The following is a 26656-nucleotide window of genomic DNA, read 5'->3' as shown; positions in this document are numbered from 1 at the left end:
GACAGATTGGATCTCATTTCAGGGCATGATTTTAGGAAGTCATGGCCTTGGCAAAGTAGCTGATTAACACAATCCAGACCACACTAATACTGTACGAGGTGCATTCAAGTTCTAAGACCTCCGATTTTTTTTTTCTAATTAACTACTCACCCGAAATCGATGAAACTGGCGTTACTTCTCGACGTAATCGCCCTGCAGACGTACACATTTTTCACAACGCTGACGCCATGATTCCATGGCAGCGGCGAAGGCTTCTTTAGGAGTCTGTTTTGACCACTGGAAAATCGCTGAGGCAATAGCAGCACGGCTGGTGAATGTGCGGCCACGGAGAGTGTCTTTCATTGTTGGAAAAAGCCAAAAGTCACTAGGAGCCAGGTCAGGTGAGTAGGGAGCATGAGGAATCACTTCAAAGTTGTTATCACGAAGAAACTGTTGCGTAACGTTAGCTCGATGTGTGGGTGCGTTGTCTTGGTGAAACAGCACACGCGCAGCCTTTCCCGGACGTTTTTGTTGCAGTGCAGGAAGGAATTTGTTCTTCAAAACATTTTCTTAGGATGCACCTGTTACCGTAGTGCCCTTTGGAACGCAATGGGTAAGGATTATGCCCTCGCTGTCCCAGAACATGGACACAATCATTTTTTCAGCGCTGGCGGTTACCCGAAATTTTTTTGGTGGCGGTGAATCTGTGTGCTTCCATTGAGCTGACTGGCGCTTTGTTTCTGGATTGAAAAATGGCATCCACGTCTCATCCATTGTCACAACCGATGAAAAGAAAGTCCCATTCATGCTGTCATTGTGCGTCAACATTGCTTGGCAACATGCCACACGGGCAGCCATGTGGTCGTCCGTCAGCATTCGTGGCACCCACCTGGATGACACTTTTCGCATTTTCAGGTCGTCATGCAGGATTGTGTGCACAGAACCCATAGAAATGCCAACTCTGGAGGCGATATGTTCAACAGTCATTCGGCGATCCCCCAAAACAATTCTCTCCACTTTCTCGATCATGTCGTCAGACCGGCTTGTGCGAGCCCGAGGTTGTTTCGGTTTGTTGTCACACGATGTTCTGCCTTCATTAAACTGTCGCACCCACGAACGCACTTTCAGCACATCCGTAACTCCATCACCACATGTCTCCTTCAACTGTCGATGAATTTCAATTGGTTTCACACCACGCAAATTCAGAAAACGAATGATTGCACGCTGTTCAAGTAAGGAAAACGTTGCCATTTTAAGTATTTAAAACAGTTCTCATTCTCACCGCTGGCGGTAAAATTCCATCTGCTGTACGGTGCTGCCATCTCTGGGACGTATTGACAATGAACGCGGCCTCATTTTAAAACAATGTGCATGTTTCTATCTCTTTCCAGTCCGGAGAAAAAAATCAGAGGCCTTAGAACTTGAATGCACCTCGTATCACCAAAGGTGTGCTCTGAAGCTGTTTTGTGGAGGGATGGGATCTTGATGGCAGATACTGTACGTAGAGGTGTCAGACAGCTGACGTAGACCTTCGCCAACATACTCCTTTTGGTCAAGTACTGCAGTGGTAGATCGTTTGCTGGGAGAATAATGATGGAGTCATCAGCTTTTAGGGCACATAGAGCCTAAAGTTATGCAGAGGATAGGTTAGGGTCATGTTGTAGGGACCTGAGGAAGTGTTCTGAAGCAATGCTGGATGTGAGGAATTCTTGGAAGGCCTGCAAGGGATGATTTTGAGGTAGCGGTGGTGTATCAAGTCGGGAGCCTGGTCGGAACTGTTCAAGGCACGGTTCAATGTCAGGTTTGCTGTTGGAAAGGTTTTGGGACTTGGCTGCAAAGCGATATTTCTAGTTGACGTTACGTGTGAAGGAAAGCAGGTCCTTCACCAAAGCAGCATGATCAAATACAGGTTTAGGGCTGAAAGTGAGTCCCTTGGATAATACAGATAATTCAGCAGGAGAGAGTGCTTTAGACGAGAAGTTGAGGGCACTGTACTGTTGTGACGGTTCTTATGGTTATGAGCTATTCTTGGTCTGGGAGGCAGTGGGGGAGGCTGTGGAATATTAAGGATGTTGGCCAAGCTCAGTTTGTAGGAGAGTAGTGGTGGTTGATGGTGTGGCTGCTTGCGGAGCTACAGAGGGACATGAAGGGAAACACCACTGTTCAGGTAGTTTAGGAGAAGGTGGGATAGCTTTTTGAGGTGAAATCTGGCATGTTGTTGCAGTTTGAAGTTGGCTTTGGGGATGAAACCATCCAAGGAAACGCAAGCGGCAGATAACTGCAGGATTTTGTAGAAGGAGAGAAGTGTGGTGGAGTGGATATTAGTTGATGATGCATATAGGGCAGAGATTGGTCAGGTAAGAGCAAGAGATTGCTGTATTTGAAAATGCAAAAGAGCCTGGTGTAGAGTAAGATTATATCCAGAAACAGGAACTTTCAAGTTAGGCTTTTTGAAGTAACTCCAAGGGAAAAGCAGGTTTCAAGAAACAAGATGTGGGACCTTAGTTTTGGAAATGCAAAAGCATGTTTTCAAAAAGAACGAATGTGTAATATGTGATGGGATTCATTATGGCAAGAGAGGACAGTTTGTAGAGTTAGAAATCATGGGAGTGGCAAAAAGATAAGCAGAGGGTGGATAAAAGGTAGAAAAATGGAAGAAAAGCAGGGAAAAAATCCAGGCAAAAATCAGAAAAATCCATACAAAAATCATGAGAACAGATAATGGTTAACAAGAGATAATGAGTGGGTGAGAATTTCTCACCAGAAAAGTGGACTCTGTGATACGGGAGGTGGGAGGGGGTGGGGGAGAAGTCAGTGAAAAGAGACAAAATTTTAAGATCTGTGTAAACAGAAAGAGAAATTCATTGGAGAAAATATAAACTACTTAGCTTGGCAATTAAACTAATGTAGGAGATGGCAGAAAAAGTCAATCGGAGTGGTTTGGCGAAAAAGAAACACACAAAAATGTGAAAGGATTACGTATAAACAAGTGGAGGGTGGAAAAGAAAATAGCTATCACATTTGCGAATAAATCAGCGAAAGACGATTTGGAGAAGGCCCTGCAGTGTAGTAAACCATACACTGTCATATACAACTACGTAAATAACAATGAAATTGTTATATGCAAATAAAAATGGACTTATCTACATACATGGAAATCTGTACTAGAATAGATGAAGGGGGTAAAGTGTTGATTAATCTTGGTGATACAGAAAAAAAATGAACAGAGTAGCACATAAGGCAGAAAACAGATGACAGTTTGAACAAGACATATGACAACAAAGACTGACAAGAGGGTTACATATGAAGGAATGATGGTCACATAGACTAACATAACAACGAAAACAGTAAATTTTGGCAAAATAAGGTAATTGGATAGATAAAAAAAATCTACTCACAAAGTGGCAGCAGAACACACACATAAAAGATTATAAAAGATTCGGAGCACATCACTGGTCACTCCGTATTATCTTAGTCTGGAATGCATTAATCAGCTACTTCGACAAGACCATGACTTCCGAACATCATGCCCTGAAATGAGATCCAATCTGTCTGAGATTTTGCCCAACACACCAAGAATAACTTCTCATTGTCCTCCCAATCTCTGCAATATTCTTGTCAGACCCTATGCTCCTTCTGCACCCATCTCCATACTCTATGGCTCCTACTCTGTGACCATCCCCGCTGCAAGATTTGCCCTGTGCACCCTCCTACCACCACCCATACCAGTCCTGTAACTGGCAAAACATACACTATCAAAGGGAAAGCCACCTATGAAATGACACACATAATATACCGACTGTTTTGTATACACTGTTTGGCATTTTACATTGGCATGACTACCACCAAATTACCAATTAGGATGAATGGACATCGGCAGACGGTGTACACTGGCAACATGTACTATCCTGTTGCACAGCATGCTCTACAGCATGACAATCGTGGCCTCAGTGCCTGTTTCACCACACGCACCATATGTATTCTTCCCGCAGATACCAGTTTCTCAGAACTCCGCAGGTGGGAACTTGCGTTACAACATGTCCTTGGTTCTCGCCACCCATCTGGTCTTAATTTACATAAATTTTTTCCACCTCAGTATTTCTTCACAGTAACTACTCTTTTTCTTAACTCCATTTTAGTTTTTTACATCTTTCATTTTCTCACCTGTCTATTTTTTGCCCCCCCCCCCCCTCCCTCCCTCCTCTGTTACATACAATGCACTTAGCTTTTCACTCTTATTAACTTGTACATGATATTTAAGCAGTAATCTCTGTCTTGGATATTACCCTGTCTTTCACTTTTAAGCTCTCAGGTTCTCAATGCTTGTCTGATTTAGTGCCCAACAATCAGTCTTTCCTTCTCATCTGGTCCATTAAGTCTCCCCTGACCCGCAGTTCTGCGTGACTTTCCTGAAGTCTACCCCTTTTCCTAGACATCTCCAGTCCTTTTCCTTCACCCCTCTTCCTTCCCCTTCAACCCTTCTGCCTGAAGAAGGAGCCACTGGCTCCAAAAGTTTGCCTAATTACAATCTTGTATGTGTGTGTTCAGCTGCCACTTGCTGAGTTAGACTTTTTTATCTAAACAATTAACTTATTTTGTCAAAGATTGATTGTTTTCATTGTTATAATTTCATTCAATGATGATTCTAAATTATCTTACCATACTCTGTTGACTGTTGTAAAGTTAAAAGATAAAATAATGGTAAAGTTCTGGATATAATTATTTTCGCATCAAATCTGTGAAAGGAGTACAGAGAAAATAATAAGCCAAAGATGAGAACTGTAACACTACTTAACCCTCTAACTGTGGGTGATTTTCCGATTTTTCCATACAGAATTGCATGGCATTTTTATCTGATAATTACAATAGTATTAAGGATACAATAACAAGAAAACCAAAAGCTTACCTTTTCACTGACATGCAACATAAATAATGTAGGAAACATGAAAACCACATTCAACACTATAAAAGCAAGATAAACTTAGTGATAAATTTTCTGAGTGTTTTATATCTTAAGGCAAGGTTTCACATACAAACTCAGAAATATGGTTACAAAACTGCTGCCATGAGGAGGTATACGTATAAGAATGTGAGTGTAATTGGAGAACATGATAAACAACATTCCCACTGTTTTCGCCAGGAAATAGCAACCTCTGATATTCCAGACCAACAGAAAAAGATTTTATGGGAAAACTGCAGCCTATGGTATTCCAGAGCAACAGAGAAGTATTCGACTAGAAAATCGCAACTTCCGTTGTTCAAACAGAACATAAATTATATCTGACGGGATAATTGTAGGCCCTGTGAAACTGTCCAAAAATTGCTGAATGAACATGCCCATGTTGTCCATGGCTGGAAGGTTAAATAATAAGTTTAACGTTTTTGTTGTTGTTGTTGTGGTCTTCAGTCCTGAGACTGGTTTGATGCAGCTCTCCATGCTACTCTATCCTGTGCAAGCTTCTTCATCTCCCAGTACCTACTGCAACCTACATCCTTCTGAATCTGCTTAGTGTATTCATCTCTTGGTCTCCCTCTACGATTTTTACCCTCCACGCTGCCCTCCAATGCTAAATTTGTGTTCCCTTGATGCCTCAAAACATGTCCTACCAACTGATCCCTTCTTCTAGTCAAGATGTGCCACAAACTTCTCTTCTCCCCAATCCTATTCAATACCTCCTCATTAGTTACGTGATCTACCCACCTTATCTTCAGCATTCTTCTGTAGCACCACATTTCGAAAGCTTCTATTCTCTTCTTGTCCAAACTAGTTATCGTCCATGTTTCACTTCCATACATGGCTACACTCCTTACAAATACTTTCAGAAACGACATCCTGACACTTAAATCTATACTCGATGTTAACAAATTTCTCTTCTTCAGAAACGATTTCCTTCCCATTGCCAGTCTACATTTTATATCCTCTCTACTTCGACCATCATCAGTTATTTTACTCCCTAAATAGCAAAACTCCTTTACTACTTTAAGTGTCTCATTTCCTAATCTAATTCCCTCAGCATCACCCGACTTAATTTGACTACATTCCATTATCCTCGTTTTGCTTTTGTTGATGTTCATCTTAAATCCTCCTTTCAAGACACTGTCCATTCCGTTCAATTGCTCTTCCAAGTCCTTTGCTGTCTCTGACAGAATTACAATGTCATCGGCGAACCTCAAAGTTTTTACTTCTTCTCCATGAATTTTAATACCTACTCCGAATTTTTCTTTTGTTTCCTTTACTGCTTGCTCAATATACAGATTGAATAACATCAGGGAGAGGCTGCAACACTGTCTCACTCCTTTCCTAACCACAGCTTCCCTTTCATGTCCCTCGACTCTTGTAACTGCCATCTGGTTTCTGTACAAATTGTAAATAGCCTTTCGCTCCCTGTATTTTACCCCTGCCACCTTCAGAATTTGAAAGAGAGTATTCCAGTTAACATTGTCAAAAGCTTTCTCTAAGTCTACAAATGCTAGAAACGTAGGTTTGCCTTTTCTTAATCTTTCTTCTAAGATAAGTTGTAAGGTTAGTATTGCCTCACATGTTCCAACATTTCTACGGAATCCAAACTGATCTTCCCCGAGGTCCACTTCTACAAATTTCTCCATTCGTCTATAAAGAATTCGCGTTAGTATTTTGCAGCTGTGACTTATTAAACTGATAGTTCAGTAATTTTCACATCTGTCAACACCTGCTTTCTTTGGGATTGAAATTATTATATTCTTATTGAAGTCTGAGGGTATTTCACCTGTCTCATACATCTTGCTCACCAGATGGTAGAGTTTTGTCATGACTGGCTCTCCCAAGGCCATCAGTAGTTCTAATGGAATATTGTCTACTCCCGGGGCCTTGTGTCGACTCAGTTCTTTCATTGCTCTATCAAACTCTTCACGCAGTATCTTATCTCCCATTTCGTCTTCATCTACATCCTCTTCCATTTCCATAATATTGTCCTCAAGTACATCGCCCTTGTATAAACCCTCTATATACTCCTTCCACCTTTCTGCCTTCCCTTCTTTGCTTAGAATTGGGTTTCCATCTGAGCTCTTGATATTCATACAAGTGGATCTCTTCTCTCCAAAGGTCTCTTTAATTTTCCTGTAGGCTGTATCTATCTTACCCCTAGTGAGATAAGCCTCCACATCCTTACATTTGTCCTCTAGCCATCCCTGCTTAGCCATTTTGCACTTCCTGTCGATCTCATTTTTGAGACGTTTGTATTCCTTTTTCCCTGCTTCATTTACTGCATTTTTACATTTTCTCCTTTCATCAATTAAATTCAATATTTCTTCTGTTACCCAAGAATTTCTATTAGCCCTCGTCTTTTTACCTACTTGATCGTCTGCTACCTTCACTACTTCATCCCTCAGAGCTACCCATTCTTCTTCTACTGTATTTCTTTCCCCCATTCCTCTCAATTGTTCCCTTATGCTCTCCCTGAAACTCTGTACAACCTCTGGTTCTTTCAGTTTATCCAGGTCCCATCTCCTTAAATTCCCAGCTTTTTGCAGTTTCTTCAGTTTCAATCTGCAGTTCATAACCAATAGATTGTGGTCAAAATCCACATCTGTCCCTGGAAATGTCTTACAATTTAAAACCTGGTTCCTAAATCTCTGTCTTGCCATTATATAATCTATCTGATACCTTTTAGTATCTCCAGGCTTCTTCCATGTATACAACCTTCTTTTATGATTCTTGAACCAAGTGTTAGCTATGACTCAGTTATGCTCTGTGCAAAATTCTACAAGGCGGCTTCCTCTTTCATTTCTTCCCCCCAATCCATATTCACCTACTATGTTTCCTTCTCTCCCTTCTCCTACTGACGAATTCCAGTCACCCAAGACTATTAAATTTTCGTCTCCCTTCACTACCTGAATAATTTCTTTTATCTCGTCATACATTTCATCAATTTCTTCATCATCTGCAGAGCTAGTAGGCATATAAACTTGTACTACTGTAGTAGGCATGGGCTTTGTGTCTATCTTGGCCACAATAATGCGTTCACTATGCTGTTTGTAGTAGCTAACCCGCACTCCTATTTTTTTATTCATTATTAAACCTACTCCTACATTACCCCTATTTGATTTTGTATTTATAACCCTGTAATCACCTGACCAAAAGTCTTGTTCCTCCTGCCACCAAACTTCACTAATTCCGACTATATCTAACTTTAACCTATCCATTTCCCTTTCTAAATTTTCTAACCTACCTGCCCGATTAAGGGATCTGACATTCCACGCTCCGATCCGTAGAACGCCAGTTTTCTTTCTCCTGATAACGACGTCCTCTTGAGTAGTCCCCGCCCGGAGATCCGAATGGGGGACTATTTTACCTCCGGAATATTTTACCCAAGAGGACGCAATCATCATTTAATCATACAGTAAAGCTGCATGTCCTCGGGAAAAATTACAGCTGTAGTTTCCCCTTGCTTTCAGCCGTTCGCAGTACCAGCACAGCAAAGCTGTTTTGGTTAATGTTACAAGGCCAGATCAGTCAATCATCCAGACTGCTGCCCCTGCAACTACTGAAAAGGCTGCTGCCCCTCTTCAGGAACCACATGTTTGTCTGGCCTCTCAACAGATACCCCTCCGTTGTGGTTGTACCTACGGTACGGCCATCTGTATCGCTGAGGCACGCAAGCTTCCCCACCAACGGCAAGGTCCATGGTTCATGGGGGGGTTAACGTTTTTAGAAAGGATTAAATAGTTCAAGTATGTATTGTAACTTACCTCACTTTGTCAGGATTTTTAGATATCAATTCACAAAGTTCATTCCAAAGTTGATGATTGGATTTTCCATGTTTTGAAACAAAATCTTCTTTATTAACTATGTAAGCTAACTTCACAGCTGCCTCATCTAGTCTTTCAATTGATGTAAGATATTCTATATAATCTTCAGTATCTTCTGGACATAACTATAAACACAAAATAAAACTTTAGTATCTACAGTCCCCTACAGCTGACATTTTGATGCTTATATTGCAAGCTCATAAAAGATTACCTTTAAATACCTTCTAAAGACTCTCACAGCTGTTTCATGTATGTCATATTTCTTCAAGAATTTCAAGTACAATGGCCAAACACGATGGTGCTGTGTAATTGGCAATGCACGCAATGCCCTGTCAAACAGCTGTCGTGTCCTTGTTATGCGACATTGATCCATCAGGAACTGGCAATAATCTAGCCATATTCGAGGCATCTATACAACAAGAAGGAACACAATTTTCACAGTGAAGTAATGCTGCAAATACAGCACATATTGGTCAAAATGGTCTACTTCATCTTAGATGTGGATTAATTCAAGTTAATATAAATAAACAAGAGAAATATTTCCATAATAGCCAATTGCAGGATCTGTCATAAATATCGGACCTCTATCATAATCTAAATATACATCTTTAGCATAACAAAGCAATACGGAAACAGCTACACAAAATCAGTAGTACGGAGGATGAAATAACTACTTTAGCTTGATGGAAGAATTCAGAGAGTGCCAAATATTCCACGAATATCATGTACACGACTTTTGTAAAACATTCTTAAGTACTGCTCTCTTTTATAGTATTTTCATCAAGATGATATACACAAAAAGGGTGAAGGTGTTCACAAAAAGACCCTAGGGTTGTAACTGGTTGGTTTAAGTAATATGGAAGATTCATGAAGATGTTCATAATTATTTACTATATGAAAAATGACATTGTCTTCATGAAATGCTGCTGAATAAGATTGATAAACCACTGTTTAATACACCATGTGAAACTGTTCTGTTACCAAAATTGAAAACTTTGAACAAGGGCCCCAAGGAGAAGAAGGTGGAGGTTAGAGTGCTCACAGAGGCCACACAGTCTGTTGCTTTCTTTTGAACCATATGTTAATGGAATAAGAACCAGTGGTAAAATGCATTCACTGCTGCACTGCTATTTAAGATGCCAACCACACCATAACTGGCAACATGTAGGACCTCCTTTTATTGTTACAATCTAAAAACATGAAGAACAGTTATTGATGGACTTTAGAGCAAACTGATCGGATACACAATCAATGCTCTAAATTACCCCAAAGATACTTAATGGGGGATGGGGTTCAAATTGAGCCTCTGAACAGAGTAGTCAGCAAATCCATGTCGTTTTCTTAAAACCATAATACAATGACAAAGAACTGTCATAAGCAAGTCAGTTAGATTTACTTAGACAGTCAATACACACTCTATACCACCAGACACCTGTTGGAGAGACCACAAAAATCATTAGGTTGATAAAAAGCAGTAACTTTTCAAGTAAAGAACTAAAATATTGAGCAGAGTTGGTAGCATTCCTTTGGAGTAGTCTTCATAACTAGTTAAAGGGTTAAGGTGCATTTCCTGAGAAACTGACACACGTGATAGTAACTCCCATTTATAAAAGTGAAGGAATGCAACTGACCCCTTAAAGATCTATCATCCCCCCCCCCCCCCCCCACCCACCCAAAAAAAAATAATCTATTTCCGTCAGAGACAGAAATGGCTCTGGAAGATGAGTTGAATGGCATGCATGTGTTTTTTAATGTATTTCACCACATGGAATTCTCATGCATTTGGGTGTGTGTATTAATAGTGTATGTTTGACATGTCCTAATTAGCTGTCTTTAATTTTGTTGTTTATGTGTACAATATGTTATCAATTCAGAGTTATGTAACTCCATCTCCAGACATCCATGTGACTGTTCATTCACTTATTGAATACAGTGAGAAAATCAAATAGCATACATGGAGCACGAGGCAGTTGAGCCCTTGAGGTGTGGTGAAACCAATAATCCTAGAGGAGAAAACACTAATTAAAAATCCTGCCAGCTCAGGAGTAGAAAACTGACAGACCCACAACTGGTCTAATCCTGCACAGCACCTATAATGCAGCTTGGGGATATTTGTCATTACCAAAAACCTTGCAGGTATGCCTCAGAATGGAATAGAACCCTATAAGATGAAAAAGATTAGATGCATAGATTTACGAGTCAGCACATGGAATGTTAGAAGTCTATACAGACCAGAGGCTGTCAAAACTGTAGTTTCTGAGTTGGAGGATAAAATGTTGATGTCACTGCATTACAAGAAACTGCATGGTGTGGGGAAGGGATTTTACATGGGAATAAATCACTAACTTTTTATGAAGGCTACAAAGAGGCATGAGCATGGAACAGGATTTGTAGTGAGTGACCGTTTGGTAAGGAAAGTAAAGGGTTCGGTGCAGACAGCAAATTGATATCATATGTCACCACAAGGGAAGTATAAGTAGATTAACACTTGTTAATGCAAATACACTGACAAATGTTACTATGGGGCAAAAAGCGAGTTTTATGAAGAACTGGGAAGAACCGTGTACAGCAATGGTATCAGAAATATTAAGGCCATTTTGGGATATTTCAATGACAATATGAGAAAGGACTTGCTGAATGCTGAAAATCCTGAGAATGTCTTCCCAGAAGGAAGAATTGCAGGAGGTGTAGAGGAAGAAGAAATTGTAGTGACTCAGCAGGATTTAGAAAGAGCCTTTAAGAAACTGAAGAATGATAAGGTGCCAGGAGATGCTGAAGGCAGGAGGTGAAACATTTGAGGAATAGATATACAGTCTCATAAGTGACTTGTGGAGAAAGGATGTGAACCCAAAAGACTGAAAGCTGGCTACCATTAGCCCATTGCATAAAAAAAAACAGCAACAGGAATTATAGCAAGCACTGATATATGTCTCTGTTAAGTAGGTGACAAGGTGATGTCATTTCACTATTGCTTTTTAATTTGATCCAGGAGAAAGTAATTCAGGAAATAAAGGGAGCAGGGAAAGAGGTGAAGCTAAATGGAAGAACACAGTTATGGGGATATGCAGACGACACTGCAGCCATAACAGAGTAAGATGAAGAAATAGCAGAAACTGAAGGAGAAAATTTTAAATTCCTTGGTACAGGTTCAACAGACATAATAAATTAAAACAAGAAATTAATCAACATATTGTTAATGATGGGACAGAAACCTTAGTCACTACCAAAAAATGAAGAGAGCTTGCCGATTTTTTAATACAAAATCATGAGAAAGATCTTTGGGCTAATGTGTGAAGAGAGCTGTACAGAGAACCAAGAACTGCACGACCTAATGGAGAAAAAAGAAGAAGAAGAAGAAGAAGGCCTGTCCATATACATTGCTGGGAAGTCACAAACTTTCCAGACCAAAGCCATGGTTGCGGCAAAACCTGGAAGACCACAGAAGTGACAGGAGGATGAACTGGAGAAGGAACTTCAGCAGCTGTGTGTCCACACAAACTGGATCTAAAGTGCACAAAATCACTGTGTATGGAGGAACACTGTAAGGTCAGTGTGTATTCCACAGGGTCCATGATCACTGATATGCAACTATGTAAGTATAAAGACAGAAGACAAATTGTATTAGCTCACTTTACATGTATGTAGGTAAAGAAGATGTTACTAACAGATATGCTGATGACAAGGTACATATGCCTGACAGACAAACTGACAAGAGTTATAAAGGAAGGAGGATTAGGGTTTAACATCCTGTTGACAACAATATCATTTGAGATGGAGCACAAGCTCGGGTTGTTTTTTTTTTTTTTTAAGGATGGGGAAGGAAATCAGCCAAAGTAACCAGTCTGGTATTTGCCTGAAATAGTTTAGTAAAATCATGGAAAATGTAAAACTGAATGGCTGGAGGTGCATTTGAACCACCTTCCTCCTGAATGCAAATGTTAACCACTGTGCCACCTTGCTTGGTGAGAGAGTTATGAAGCATGTAAGTGAAGTCACTACAAAAAGCTACTTGGAGGTCAATATATGTATCTATCTGTCATAAACTGATCATATTATTGAAAGTTCATCACACCAGCCCTCCATATGTGATGTCATAAGAAGATGGCAGAAGTAAAGAGACTATAAAATGAAGACTTGCATTACCATGAAAAGCTTTCCTGAAAAACCGAAATACGTTGTTGTTGTTGTTGTGGTGGTATTCAGTCCAAAGACTGGTCTGATGCAGCTCTCCATGCTACTCTTTCCTGCGCAAGCCTCCTCATCTCCGAGTAACTATTGCGACCTACATCCTTTTGAACCTACTTACTGTATTCATCTCTTAGTCTACCTCTATGATTTTTACCCCCCACACTTCCCTCCAGTACTAAATTGGTGATCCCTTGATGCCTCAGAATGTGTCCTACCAACTGATCCCTTCTTCTAGTCACATTGTGCCACAAATTTCTCTTCTCCCAAACTCTATTCAGTACCTTCTCATTAGTTACGTGATCTACCCATCTAATCTTCAGCATACTGCTGTAGCACCACATTTCAAAAGCTTTTATTCTCTTCTTGTTTAAACTGTTTATTGTTCATGTTTCACTTCCGAACATGGATACACGACACACAAATACTTTCAGAAAAGATTTCCTGACACTTCAATCTATACTCAATGTTACTAAATTTCTCTTCTTCAAAAACGCTTTTCCTGTCATTGCCAGCCTACATTTTATATCCTCCCTACTTCAACCATCATCAGTTATTTTGCTTCCCAAATAGCAAGACTCATCTACTAATGTAACTGTCTCATTTCCTCGTCTAATTCCCTCAGTATCATCTGATTTAATTTTACTACACTCTACAATCTTCATTTTGCTTTTACTGATGTTCATCTTATATCCTCTTTTCAAGACACTGTCTATTCCGTGTAACTGCTCTTCCAAGTCCTTTGCTGTCTCTGACAGAATTACAATGTCATCGGCAAATCTCAAAGTTTTTAATGCTTCTCCCTGGACTTTAATTCCGACACCAAATTTTTCTTTTGTTTCCTTTACTGCTTGCTCAATATACGGACTGAATAACATTGGGGATAGGTTACAACCCTGTGTCACTCCCTTCTGATCCACTGCTTTCCTTTTCTGCCCTTTGACTCTTATAACTGCCATCTGGTTTCTGTACAAATTGTAAATAGCCTTTTGCTCCCTGTATTTTACCCCTGCCACCTTCAGAAAGAGAGTATTCCAGTCAACACTGTCAAAAGCTTTCTCTAAGTCTACAAATGCTATAAACAAACATTTGCCTTTTCTTAACCTATCTTTTATGATAAGTCATAGGGTCAGTACTGCCTTGCTTGTTCCTACATTTCTCCCGAATCCAAACTGATCTTCCCCAAGGTTGTCTTCTACCAGTTTTTCCATTCTTCTGTAAATGATTTGTGTTAGTATTTTGAAACTGTGACTTACTAAACTGATAGTCCAGTAATTTTGACACCTTCAGCATCTGCTTTCTTTGGAATTGGAAATATTATATTCTTCTTGAAGTCTGAAGGTATTTTGCCAGTCTCATACATCTTGCTCACCAGACGCAAAGATTTTGTCATGGCTGGCTCTCCCAAGGCTATCAATAGCTTAAATGGAGTGTTGTCAACTCCTGGGGCCTTGTTTCGGGTTTCAGTGCTTTGTCAAAATCTTCACGCAGTATCATATCTCCCATCTCATCTTCATCTCCGAAACTCTCTACAACCTCCATTTCTTTCAATTTATCCAGGCATCATCTCCTTAAAATCCTGCCTTTTTGCAGTTTCTTCAGTTTTAATCTGCAGTTCATAACCAATAAATTGTGATTGGAGTCCACCTCTGTCCCTGGAAACATCTTACAATTTAAAACCTGGTTCCGAAATCTCATTCTTACCATTACATAATCAATCTGAAACCTTCCAGTGTCTCCAGGTCTCTTCCACGTAAGCAACCATCTGTCTTGATTCTTAAACAAAGTGTTAGCTATCCTCTGTGCAAAATTCTACCAGGCAGCTTCCTCTTTCATTCCTTTGCCCCAGCCCATATTCACCTACAACTTTTCCTTCTCTTCCTTTTCTTGCTATTTAATTCCAGTACCCCATGACTATTAAATATTCATCTCCCTTGACTATCTGCATAATTTCTTTTATCTCATCATACATTTCCTCAAGCTCCTAATCATCTGTGGAGTTAGTTGGCATATGAACTTGTACTACTCTGGTGGGCTTCACATCTATCTTGACTACAATAATGCATTCACCATTCTGTTCATAGTAGCTTATCCACATTCCTATTTTTTTAATTCATTGTTAAACTACTCCTGCATCACCCCTATTTGATTTTGTGTTTATAATCCTGTATCCACCTGGCCACAAATCATGTTCTTTCTGCCACTGGACTTCACTAATTCCTACTATCTCTAACTTTAATCTATCCATTTCCCTTTTTAAATTTTCTAACCTACCTGCCCAATTGAGGAGTCTGACATTCCACGCTCCTGTCTGTAGAACATCAGTTTTGTTTCTCATGACAATGATGTCCTCCTGAGTAGTCCCCACCCAGAGGCCTGAACAGGGAACTATTTTATCTCTGGAATATTTTACCCAAGAGGGTGCCATCATCATTTTAGTATACAGTAAAGCTGCATGTCATTGGGAAAAATTACAGCTGTAGTTTCCCGTTGCTTTCAGCCATTCACAGTACCACCACGACAAGGCCATTTTGGTTGATGTTACAAAGCCAGATCAGTCAATCACACAGAACAGAAATATATTAACATCTAATATAAATTTAAGTGCTAGGAAGTCTTTTCTGGAATACTTATATATAAGGGAAACATGGACAACAAACAGTACCATCGGAGACCAAGGCTTGACTACACTATGCTGGTTCAAGTGGATAACTTTATTTTGATGAATGAAGCTTTCATGACACTGTTTGTCTAAGAGTGATGGTGCACAACTGTTCACATATGAAAGAGTGCAACTGAGAAACCTTGGTGATTTTACTTTGTTCTGTAAACAAAAAACCATTGTGAATGAAAACTCTATCATGGAGACCATTTACAAATACATGGGGTCCCCACAACGAGAAACTAATTAATTGCTGTGGTGACACAAGATTGTAATTTTCAAAAGGCAAGAAAGATACCTTACAACAGTCCAACATCACATACAAGGGGAAAAAAACAATGTCTACTTAAAAAATTGAAGCAACTGCAGAACCAACCTCACTTACTATTGATAACGTCCAAAGGAAAATGTCAGATTAACTTTTTTCTTCCTGATTATAAGTACAGAAAACTTACAGTTGACATCATCTCAACATTGGATTTATAACAGATAAAGCACTTTCTTAAATGGAAATAACTGAATATTTCAGTGCCCTCAACAGTGCATCACCTAATTTGGTGGTGGTAATTAAAATCACTTGTGGTTGGGGTTGATTTTATATGTATTTGAGGTTCTAACACATAGCAGTTATCATCTAAGCCTGGTTTTATTGGAGACAAAATTATTACTGTACTTCAACCATTTTTTTGTAAGAACAATATTACACAAAATTCCTTCAACCATAACTGGAATGACAATCAAAGACAAATGGATTCTGATCAATTCAACAAATGCATAACAAGATAAGAGTACTGAGGGGCTAGCAGTTATCATCTAAGCCTGGTTTTATTGGAGACAAAATTATTACTGTACTTCAACCATTTTTTTGTAAGAACAATATTACACAAAATTCCTTCAACCATAACTGGAATGACAATCAAAGACAAATGGATTCTGATCAATTCAACAAATGCATAACAAGATAAGAGTACTGAGGGGCTAGGCACTGAACTCGATAAAACTGAGAGTCAAATTTTGTATTCATCAGTCCCCCCCCCCTGCCCAACAGAAATAATAAAGTAATTTACAGAGCAGCAGGACACAAGTATTTCACACAACTTTTATGAATAGTAATTATTTGAATAGAAAACAAAAATAGACTAACAGACCCTTAAACAACATAGTGAACAAGCAAATACATGAGGGTATATTACTTATGACACTACTGCAATGAACATAGTGTGACAAAACATTTGTTCTGGAGTCTACAGCATCATAAGCAATGGCTGCAATGAAAGGGATCCCCGGAGAGGATTGTAAACTATGGTATCCTTCTAAATTCAGGCACTGTGGGACACAAGGGCATATCAAATATACCAGGTGTGAACTAACAACTTACAAGCAACTCACTCGTGACAGTTACCTCTGAATGTTATCAGTATACACTACTGAAAAACAAAAGGTGTAAGAAACACTCTGGAAATATGTTGATACTATGGAGGTAACTATAGATGAAATCTCGTATTCTACAGTTCAATGCAAGCAGATATGAACTTCCCAAATACACACAACAAAAAGAGTTTTACATCACCTCAGTTCTGAAAGCTCCGTAACCTGTACAGAAAATTGGGATAGAGATCAACATAACATCATTTCCGTCCTTTTTATTGCTCATGAAAACCACATATTGCGTGTTGTACCAACATACAGCAAGACCTTCAGAGCTGGTAGTCCAGATTGCCACACACACTGGTACCTCTAATACACAGTAGCACGTCCTCTTGCATTGATGCATGCCTGTATACATTGTGGCAGACTATCCACAAGTTCATCAAGGCACTGTTGGTCCAAATTGTCCCACTCCTCAATGGTGACTCGGCGTAGATCCCTCAGAGTGGTTGGTGGGTCATGTCGTCCATACACAGACCTTTTCAATCTATCCCAGGCATGTTCGATAGGGTTCATGTCTGGAGAACAAGCTGGCCACTCTAGTCGAGCTATGTCGTTATCCTGAAGGAAGTCATTCACAAGATGTGCACTATGGGGGCGCAAATTGTCACCCATTAAGACAAATGCTTCGCCAATATGCTGCCAATATGGTAGCACTATCAGTCGGAAGATGGAATTCACGTATCGTACAGCCGTTACAGCACCTTCCATGACCACCAGTAGCGTACGTCGGCCCCACATAATGCCACTGCAAAACAGCAGAGAACCTCCACTTTGCTGCACTCGCTGGACAGTGTGTCTAAGGAGTTCAGCCAGAGCAGGTTGCCTCCAAACACATCTCCGACGATTGTCTGGTTGAAGGCATATACGACACTTATCGGTGAAGAGAATGTGATGCTAATCCTGAATGGTCCATTCTGCATGTTGTTGAACCCATAAGTCCCGCGCTGCATGGTGTCATGGTTGCAAAGATGGACCTCACCATGGACATCGGGAATGAAGTTGCACATCATGCAGCCTACTGTGCACAGTTTGAGTCATAATACGACGTCCTGTGGCTGCACGAAAAGCATTATTCAACATGGTGGCACTGCTGTCAGGGTTCCTCCAAGCCATAATCCACAGGTAGAGGTCATCCACTGCAGTTGAAGCCCTTGGGCAGCCTGAGCGAGGCATGTCATCAATAGTTCCTGACTCTCTGTATCTCCTCTATGCCCGAACAGCATCGCTTTGGTTCACTCCAAGATGCCTTGACACTTCTCCTGTTGAGAGCCCTTCCTGGCACAAAGTAACAAGGCAGATGTGATCAAACCACGATATTGACCATCTAGGCATGGTTGAACTACAGACAACATGAGCCGTGTACCTTCTTCCTGGTGGAATGATTGGAATTGATCGGCTGTCGGACCCCCCCTCCATCTAATAGGTGCTGCTCATGCATGATTGTTTACATCTTTGGGAGGGTTTAGTGACATCTCTGAACAGTCAAAGGGACTGTGTCTATGATACAATATCCGCAGTCAACTTCTATCTTCAGGAGTTCTGAGAACCGGGGTGATACAAAACTTTTTTTGATGTATGTATATGCTGGGCTGTGAAGTAAAGGTCTGTCTTTGTATGTCTTCTGTTGATAGAATTCTTCCATCTGGGCTGTTCAAGCACATTTTGTGGCCCAAGCAAAGCTTAATTTTAATGATCTTTCTCCCTTACTTTCCAAAATATTATGAAACATATCATGTTAGACAGATACTGCTATCATACTCACGCATAGCATTTATTTATTTTATAATGATGATAATTCTTCTGTCAAATCACACTTAACTGTTAGTGTACACAACATTTTTCTTTTTCTTGATTTTTTTTCTAATGCTACCAACTACCTCACCAAAACCTTTGTCTTGTCTTTGTCTTTTCTAAATTTATCCACAGCAATTTATCAATTGTTAATAATGAGTCTGTTAAACTTTACCCTATTAGTCTCTACCATATACAATCTACATCTTTGGCCCAATCTGCCATGATCAACTTGTTAGTATTACCTACTCAGCATTTGTTTCAATGTTCCTTACTTTTCAATTCTTTTAAATATCAGTTCCTCCGCCCTGCACTGAAAAAAATTTAGTTATTTTACTCTGCTGTTTTCCTGATGATTGCCTCATTAATAAAATAAAGAGCAACAAGCTTTGTCTATACCTGAAATTACAAGTTTAGTGCTTAAAATTGTGGGTAAGAAGCAATAGTGAAGTTGCTGACAGCATGTAATGAAGCCCGAAGAAAATTACTTTAGGAATCTTTAGAACAACTCTGTTTACTAGACAACAAAATGTCAGAAATGCTTCCTTTGTTTTGTAAATAAAACATATACAATTGGAATTTACATCACCTTGTGCATAAAAACGAGAGACCGTTCAAATGCATTATTGACATCTTCATACGCTGGATCAGTAATGCACCTTCCCTTCACCTGCCGCCTGCGAAGTTTCAAGTAATTGTACCATAATTTATAGCTGAAAAGCAAAACATAAAAGATCATGTATCAATATATGATACACATAAATCTGAAAAGCACTCTGCAAAGAAATCATAGCAACAAGTGTACAATTTGTTGTCAGAAAACCCACTTTTTCTATCACATCATTTTAATATTATGTGAAAAGTGATGAATCAGCAAAGTGACCCACACCGTACTGCAAAAGGAAAAAAACCAAAACTTTTGTGTACTTGGAGACAAATAAAAAATGGATCAGAAAGTACATGTTTCACTCAGTATTATTCATCACACCAGAAAACAAATCAAAAAGAAAAATAAATGCAAATATTTTCAGCATATCAGTCACTCAAACATTCACTCCTTCATTCATGTATCACCTTCTGCAGAGTGCATTAGGAAGGACAACCTTTGGGGAAATGGAATAAGTCTGTACTGTGTTAAAAAAACTGATACTTTTTCAGTCAAGTTAAATAACTGCAATTTATCTCATACTGATAGCTTAATATTTACAGGATTGTACTGATGTTTGTCATGTGAAAGCAGTCATCTATAAGCAGTATTAACGGAGGTTCATGCATGTGTCATGCAGCAAACTGAAATCTTCACACCTTATATCTAGATACTAAGATATATTGTAAAAGTAATGGCTAATAAAATATTTTTAAAATTCTTTTGAACTGTAAGGATTCAAAATTCATTGTCATATGTTTACTGGGAGCTTTTCGAAAACCTTCACTCCAGAATACAACAGACTATCTGAGCTCTAAGCAAGGTGAAAAAATGAGCATTAAAAATATTCATGTCTTGTAGAGTGGTTGTGTAAAATAAATTCAAATGATTTTTAGTTCTAGCAACAAATTAGATTCAGGAAGGGAGTGCAACAATTCTAAGTTTCTTGAACATACCTCTGCAAAATATTTTGTTATCTACCTTACACAATATTTTTACTGCTCACTTTATTAACTTTAGTCGCATTATCCCTGAAGATATTTTGATAAAACAACAGGGCTTCAAAATACTCAAAACAAGCAGATGCCCTTATCTTTGGGTTTCTACATCCACAACTTGGTAAATTGAGTTCTTTATTCACTTATCTGTGTGTTGAACTAATTTTATCTTTGTATCCAGCTTTATCCTGAGAAATTTTACACGGTGTTTAATTTAATACATAATCATTAATATCTCTTTTTGGTACCATGACATTTCTATTTATTTTAAATTGCATAATGTGAGCTTTTGCGAGGTTACAACTCAAACTGTTTGCTGTGAACACATCTGCACCTGTTCAACTATCATCTGGATTATGTGCGGCATGCATGAGTTTCAGCCCTTTATAAGTGTCATCAGCAAAATTTAGACCCAACATTGTGGGACTTTACATTCCCCTCCCCAATACTGAGTTTCTCCATTCAGCCTCACATATGTGGGCCACTCTCTACATGAGGTCTGAGTGATCTGGCCTTCCAAAACTCCCTCTTTCCTCTCTGAGGAAGAAATTAATTGTTTCAAAAACTACAAATAGTTCTTTTTACCTTTCAGATTTGTCTTTTGGTAGTAAAGGACTTCTGAATGTAAGCACTAGCCAGTCATTCTGTCTCCTCATAAATATACTATTTTCATAAGTTAATTCTCCATTTGATACAAATGTGTTTTGTAAAGATGTATTTTAACTATTTTACTTATAAAACAAACCTAAGTATTCCAAGAATGAGAAAGCAATATAGATAAAATACAGTAACACACAATGTCAGCCTCGGCATACATTATTAGTCCTTGTTGGAAGGCATCAAGAGTGTAGGAGTGGGGCATGGACATACACACATACTAATCACCAAGCGTTCACAATGGAACTAATGATATACTTTACAGCAAAATTAATGAGTAGGGAGAAAAAAAATCTTGGCAGTCTCGACAATGAAATAAATACTGCATTCCTTACCTCCCAGGCAATTCTTTCAGAGCCCTTTCAAAAATTATATTGACAGTCTGTTTTGGGCTTCCTTTCTTATGTTCAATGTAACGCAGCCAGTGCTTAACTGAAAAGGGATTACGAAGAATTTCTTCTTCATACGGCAAGTCATCTTCATTCTGGAAAAAGGAAAGAAAACATATGTTGATAGTTTTTTCATACAATGAACAAAACCAATGTGAATACAAATAGTGAAGGAAAAATCAGTTTACCCAAATGTTGCACACTAAACTGCACAAACAGTTCCTCATGAAGTTGGCAAGTGCACATCAGAGGATCTAATCACATTTTTTTTATAATGCAAAAGATGGCTGACTTACCCTGTGCTTCATAAAATAATGGGGATCGGGCATGAGATGAAATACTTCAGAGTGTCAGAAAGATGGAAATAACAAAATGATGCAGACTCTAAAACAAAATGATTATCAAATGTGTTCTGCAGGCTTGTAATACATTAATTGTGTATTTGTGAACACTATTATATCACTAAAATCTGTGGTAGTAGGCCAGAAAAGGTTCTGGAACTGTAGTGAATTATTATGTGAAAAACATTAAAATGATTAACATTCAGCCTTTATTTAATGAACTGAAGTGATTTGCAATGAGGAGACTGGAAAGAGCACAGAGTGAAGCTGAACCCCTAAAAGAATTTGAGGCTGCCCACCAAATATCCTGAATGTTAATAGTTCACAAAAATATTTACTGCTCAGGGTTGCATCTGCCATTTACTCAGCATCACAAAGGAGAGACCATAGGGAAACAATAGCTAGCTCACCTATGACCAGTGGTTTATGTAACATCTCTGCAGGCAAGTCCCTGTTTCCTCCAAACAAATATCCTTAATTAACACTTCCCGGGGCACAATTATAACACACTGTCATGTATACAGTATCAGAAGAGGGTTAAATTATGGAGATGTTGGAATGTTAGTTTGGTATTGCTCTCGCTCAGGAGACTGCATATCGACTGGTGAGTGTTTATTGAGGCACCTCAAACTACTGCCTAGCCTAAAGTGGCCTATGTGCACTCCACAAGTACTCTGTTACCCGAGTGGCTGCTTCCTGTATGTAGTGCACCCCTGACCTATCAAGGGGAGTCCTACAAATCCCCACAGATAACACAGGTCTAGAAGTCTGCAGCCAAGACCATCACAGCCTCAACGAAGCCTTTGGTTGAGACCCTCCACTCGGCTCCAAACCAAAGGACCCCAATCAACTCCGGGAATGATGCTGCAAATTATGAGCTCTGTTTGCACCCTACACATGAAGCCAGCAGTCTTCACCAACTCCGCCAGCTGCTTGCACGAACTCAGGATCGCCTCAGATCTTGTGCAACAGGCGTCACTGGTGCCGACATGAGCCACAACATGTAGATGACTGCATCCTGCACACTCAACAGCCACAGACAAAGCCACCTCCATATCTCAGATGAGGCCTCCCGGAAGACATTCCGAGTGCACATAGGCTTTCTTTCCAGCCCTGAATGCTGTCTGCCTAAGGGGCTCCACAATGCGCCTAACATTGGAGCTCCCAATAACTAGCAAACTCCTCCCCTTGTGTGTCTGCTGAGACCTGTCCACTCACAGGGTGAATAGGTGAGGCCAGGTGACCAGTCTCCACATTGATACTCTGCCTCAAGCGATACATTATCACCCTGCCACCCATCCTGCTGTGATGGCGGATCCACCGTGTTGGGTGCACTAGGACGTGCCTCAGAACCAGATCCCGTGGGCAAAACAAGGGACACCTGAGGTGTCCCATGTGATGCGCCAGATGCTTCACCACCACTACACCCCGAGGTAGCAGCCCGAAGGTGACTGATCGCAGCCAAGAGCACACCCAGCTGTTGGTGAACTGCGGCCAACTCTTCCTGTGTCTGCAAACAGCATGCACACTTCCTAGCCAACCTAGCAAGACTAACTGAAGAAGTGAACTATAAAAAGCAGAAAATCCTAGATATGCAACTTGCTACCTTCCCGATGCATAACCAATGGACGCTGATGTGTAAATGAGCTACATAGCTCACTGTTCAGTGAGCAACTATTTCGCTACAGACTAAATAAATTTACACTTTCAAAACACCATATTAAACCTCCTAAACAGAGAAACATCTGCAAAATTTAACAAATATACTGTGTGTCAAACACATAAAAAGTTAAACACTTAACTTGCCACTCTGTACATGTGTATCAGTTGAGAGCGGGAGCCTTACTGACTGGCTTACTAAATGAATGGAAGGTTGCTTTCAAAACAAAACATATGAGCAACTACTGTGCTACAAACTGAATGAATTTAAACTTACAAAAATGTGAGATTAAACCTCCTAAACAGGGAAACATGCATGAAATTTAATAAATACCATACAATGCAAACTAAAATAACAACAACAATAATAATAATAATAATAATAATAATAATAAGATTCTACAGTTTCCACCCATCAAAAGGTTTGTTTAACACGTAAACCTCTCCATCGTTTCCTGCTCTTCCACCACTTTCCCCTGTCTCTGTTGAAACCTTCTCCTCTCTCTTTCACACATTCCTGCACTCCAACAATCCATCTGTCCCTTCCTCTGGGTCTCATACTGCCATTTCATGGGGCCTGTCTTGGTATTCTGCCAACTCCCTTTCTTTTCACATAGCAGTACCATCTTAAACTTGTCTTTTCTGTGGTCACTTGTGTGGGCATCTGTTTCGCCATTTCTTTACTACTCTGCAGTTAAAAAATTTATCAGGATGTGGTTCAGGTACCTGTTAATCCTGTAATATTGTCCAAAATATAAGTTACAAATATTAACGAAGGAGTATAGGCTGAATGTTTAATTACACATAATGACATCTCAGAGGGCTTAGCTAGTATACTTTGATCTGCACCCATGGAGGGGATGGCTGATGAGGCAAACAGTCACTAGGCACAACCTATGGGATACTGCTGCACCCCAGGGTTTCTTAACATAAGCAGAGCTTTGGCTCAGATGCTCTAACAACTTCTATGGAGCTTACTGATTTTCATAAAACACTACCGGTAGATTAAGTTAACCATTGGTGAACACTCATCACCAGTCTCTAAAATAAAAGATATGGCTCATTCACCATATGATGTTTCATCAAAACAATTGCTTGTAAATAGTAAAATTGTGAAAATATTTTTCTTGCTATAAAGTTAGCCCAAGGAACAATCAAAGTTGCCCCACTTGTACTTGAAGGTTTTGGAACAAATTTTTGGGTTGCCAAATGGCACTAAACAATTTTACAGTAAAAATCTTTTGGTAGATGCTGAAGATAGCTGCATTAATATTCCATTACAAATGGATTACATAGTACCCTCACCTTTTGCAAATATGCAAAATCATGCAGGAATCTGATGCACTTGCAGACAGCTAAATTGAAAGAAGCATGGCAAAATAAAGAAAGTTGAGAAATGGCAAATAAAAGCAGAAGATTCTATTGTCAGATACGAAAAACATCAGCTTTTACTCTCACAATCAAATTACCTGAATGTTTTAGAGCTTTCTTTATCTACCATTAGGTGAACCTCTCTGTTGTATCCAGTGCACTGCTTTAATTGACTCCTGCCACTCACTATGCAAAGGGCAAACTACTTGTGGCAGTTGTGAGTTAGATGTTCATGTAGCAGGGATAATATGCTGAGGTCTGTAAACATGTATGAATTGATCAAACGTCCAGCCTGAAGCAGGAATTACAAATTTTAGATACAAAATACAAAACTTCAAGAATACTATATCATATCATGAGGTAAGAAAGGTACACTGGTTCCTTACAACCTGCAGTATTCACAACATCCTTTGCAACAATGGTGAAGAAGCAAGTAGGCTATTAAGACTCCGATTCTCATTCCTTTCTGCTAATGCATTGTCCTGCTTTTCTCGAACATTATTTTGGGATGGCTAAATACAGATTTCCGTGTCTTTTTTTAACTATTGAAGCAGGCAAAAGGGAATAAAGATGCCTAAAAAATGAGACTGACAGAAAATGCAAATTGGCTAAACAGGAATGACTACAGGACAAGAGCAGTGCTGTAGAGGCACGCATGATCAGGAGAAAATTAGGTTTCGCCTACAGGAAAATTATAGAGGCATTTGGAGAAAAGGGAAGCAATGTATGAACATTAAGAGTTTAGATGGCAAAGAAAGGAACCCAGCAAAGAAAGGACAACTGAACGGTAGAACATACACTCCTGAAAATGGAAAAAGAACACATTGACACCGGTGTGTCAGACCCACCATACTTGCTCCGGACACTGCGAGAGGGCTGTACAAGCAATGACCACACGCACGGCACAGCAGACACACCAGGAACCGCGGTGTTGGCCGTCGAATGGCGCTAGCTGCGCAGCATTTGTGCACCGCCGCCGTCAGTGTCAGCCAGTTTGCCATGGCATACGGAGCTCCATCGCAGTCTTTAACACTGGTAGCATGCCGCGACAGTGTGGACGTGAACCGTATGTGCAGTTGACGGACTTTGAGCGAGGGCGTATAGTGGGCATGCGGGAGGCCGGGTGGACGTACCGCCGAATTGCTCAACACGTGGGGCGTGAGGTCTCCACAGTACATCGATGTTGTCGCCAGTGGTCGGCGGAAGGTGCACGTGCCCGTCGACCTGGGACCGGACCGCAGCGACGCATGGATGCACGCCAAGACCGTACGATCCTACGCAGTGCCGTAGGGGACCGCACCGCCACTTCCCAGCAAATTAGGGACACTGTTGCTCCTGGGGTATTGGCGAGGACCATTCACAACCGTCTCCATGAAGCTGGGCTACGGTCCCGCACACCGTTAGGCCGTCTTCCGCTCACGCCCCAACATCGTGCAGCCCGCCTCCAGTGGTGTCGCGACAGGCGTGAATGGAGGGACGAATGGAGACGTGTCGTCTTCAGCGATGAGAGTCGCTTCTGCCTTGGTGCCAATGATGGTCGTATGCGTGTTTGGCGCTGTGCAGGTGAGCGCCACAATCAGGACTGCATACGACCGAGGCACACAGGGCCAACACCCGGCATCATGGTGTGGGGAGCGATCTCCTACACTGGCCGTACACCACTGGTGATCGTCGAGGGGACACTGAATAGTGCACGGTACATACAAACCGTCATCGAACCCATCGTTCTACCATTCCTAGACCGGCAAGGGAACTTGCTG

The 26656-nt window shown here is 40.2% G+C and overlaps 1 protein-coding gene across 1 annotated transcript in view; it reads right to left on the bottom strand.

The window, feature by feature from the left end:
• Positions 1-26656, bottom strand: part of LOC126191352 (pre-mRNA-splicing factor syf1 homolog) — a 154272-nt gene that overhangs the window by 81645 nt on the left and 45971 nt on the right. The window contains exons 3-6 of the mRNA XM_049932191.1: positions 21472-21620; positions 19425-19548; positions 8978-9175; positions 8707-8891 (exon numbers count right to left, since the gene is read on the bottom strand). Of these exons, the coding sequence (XP_049788148.1) occupies positions 8707-8891; positions 8978-9175; positions 19425-19548; positions 21472-21620 (656 nt within the window). The remainder of the gene's footprint in view (positions 1-8706; positions 8892-8977; positions 9176-19424; positions 19549-21471; positions 21621-26656) is intronic.

Source organism: Schistocerca cancellata, chromosome 6 (assembly GCF_023864275.1).
Source record: "Schistocerca cancellata isolate TAMUIC-IGC-003103 chromosome 6, iqSchCanc2.1, whole genome shotgun sequence".
NCBI classification, from domain to species: Eukaryota; Metazoa; Arthropoda; class Insecta; order Orthoptera; family Acrididae; genus Schistocerca; species Schistocerca cancellata.
This window is presented reverse-complemented; position numbering and strand designations above follow the sequence as displayed.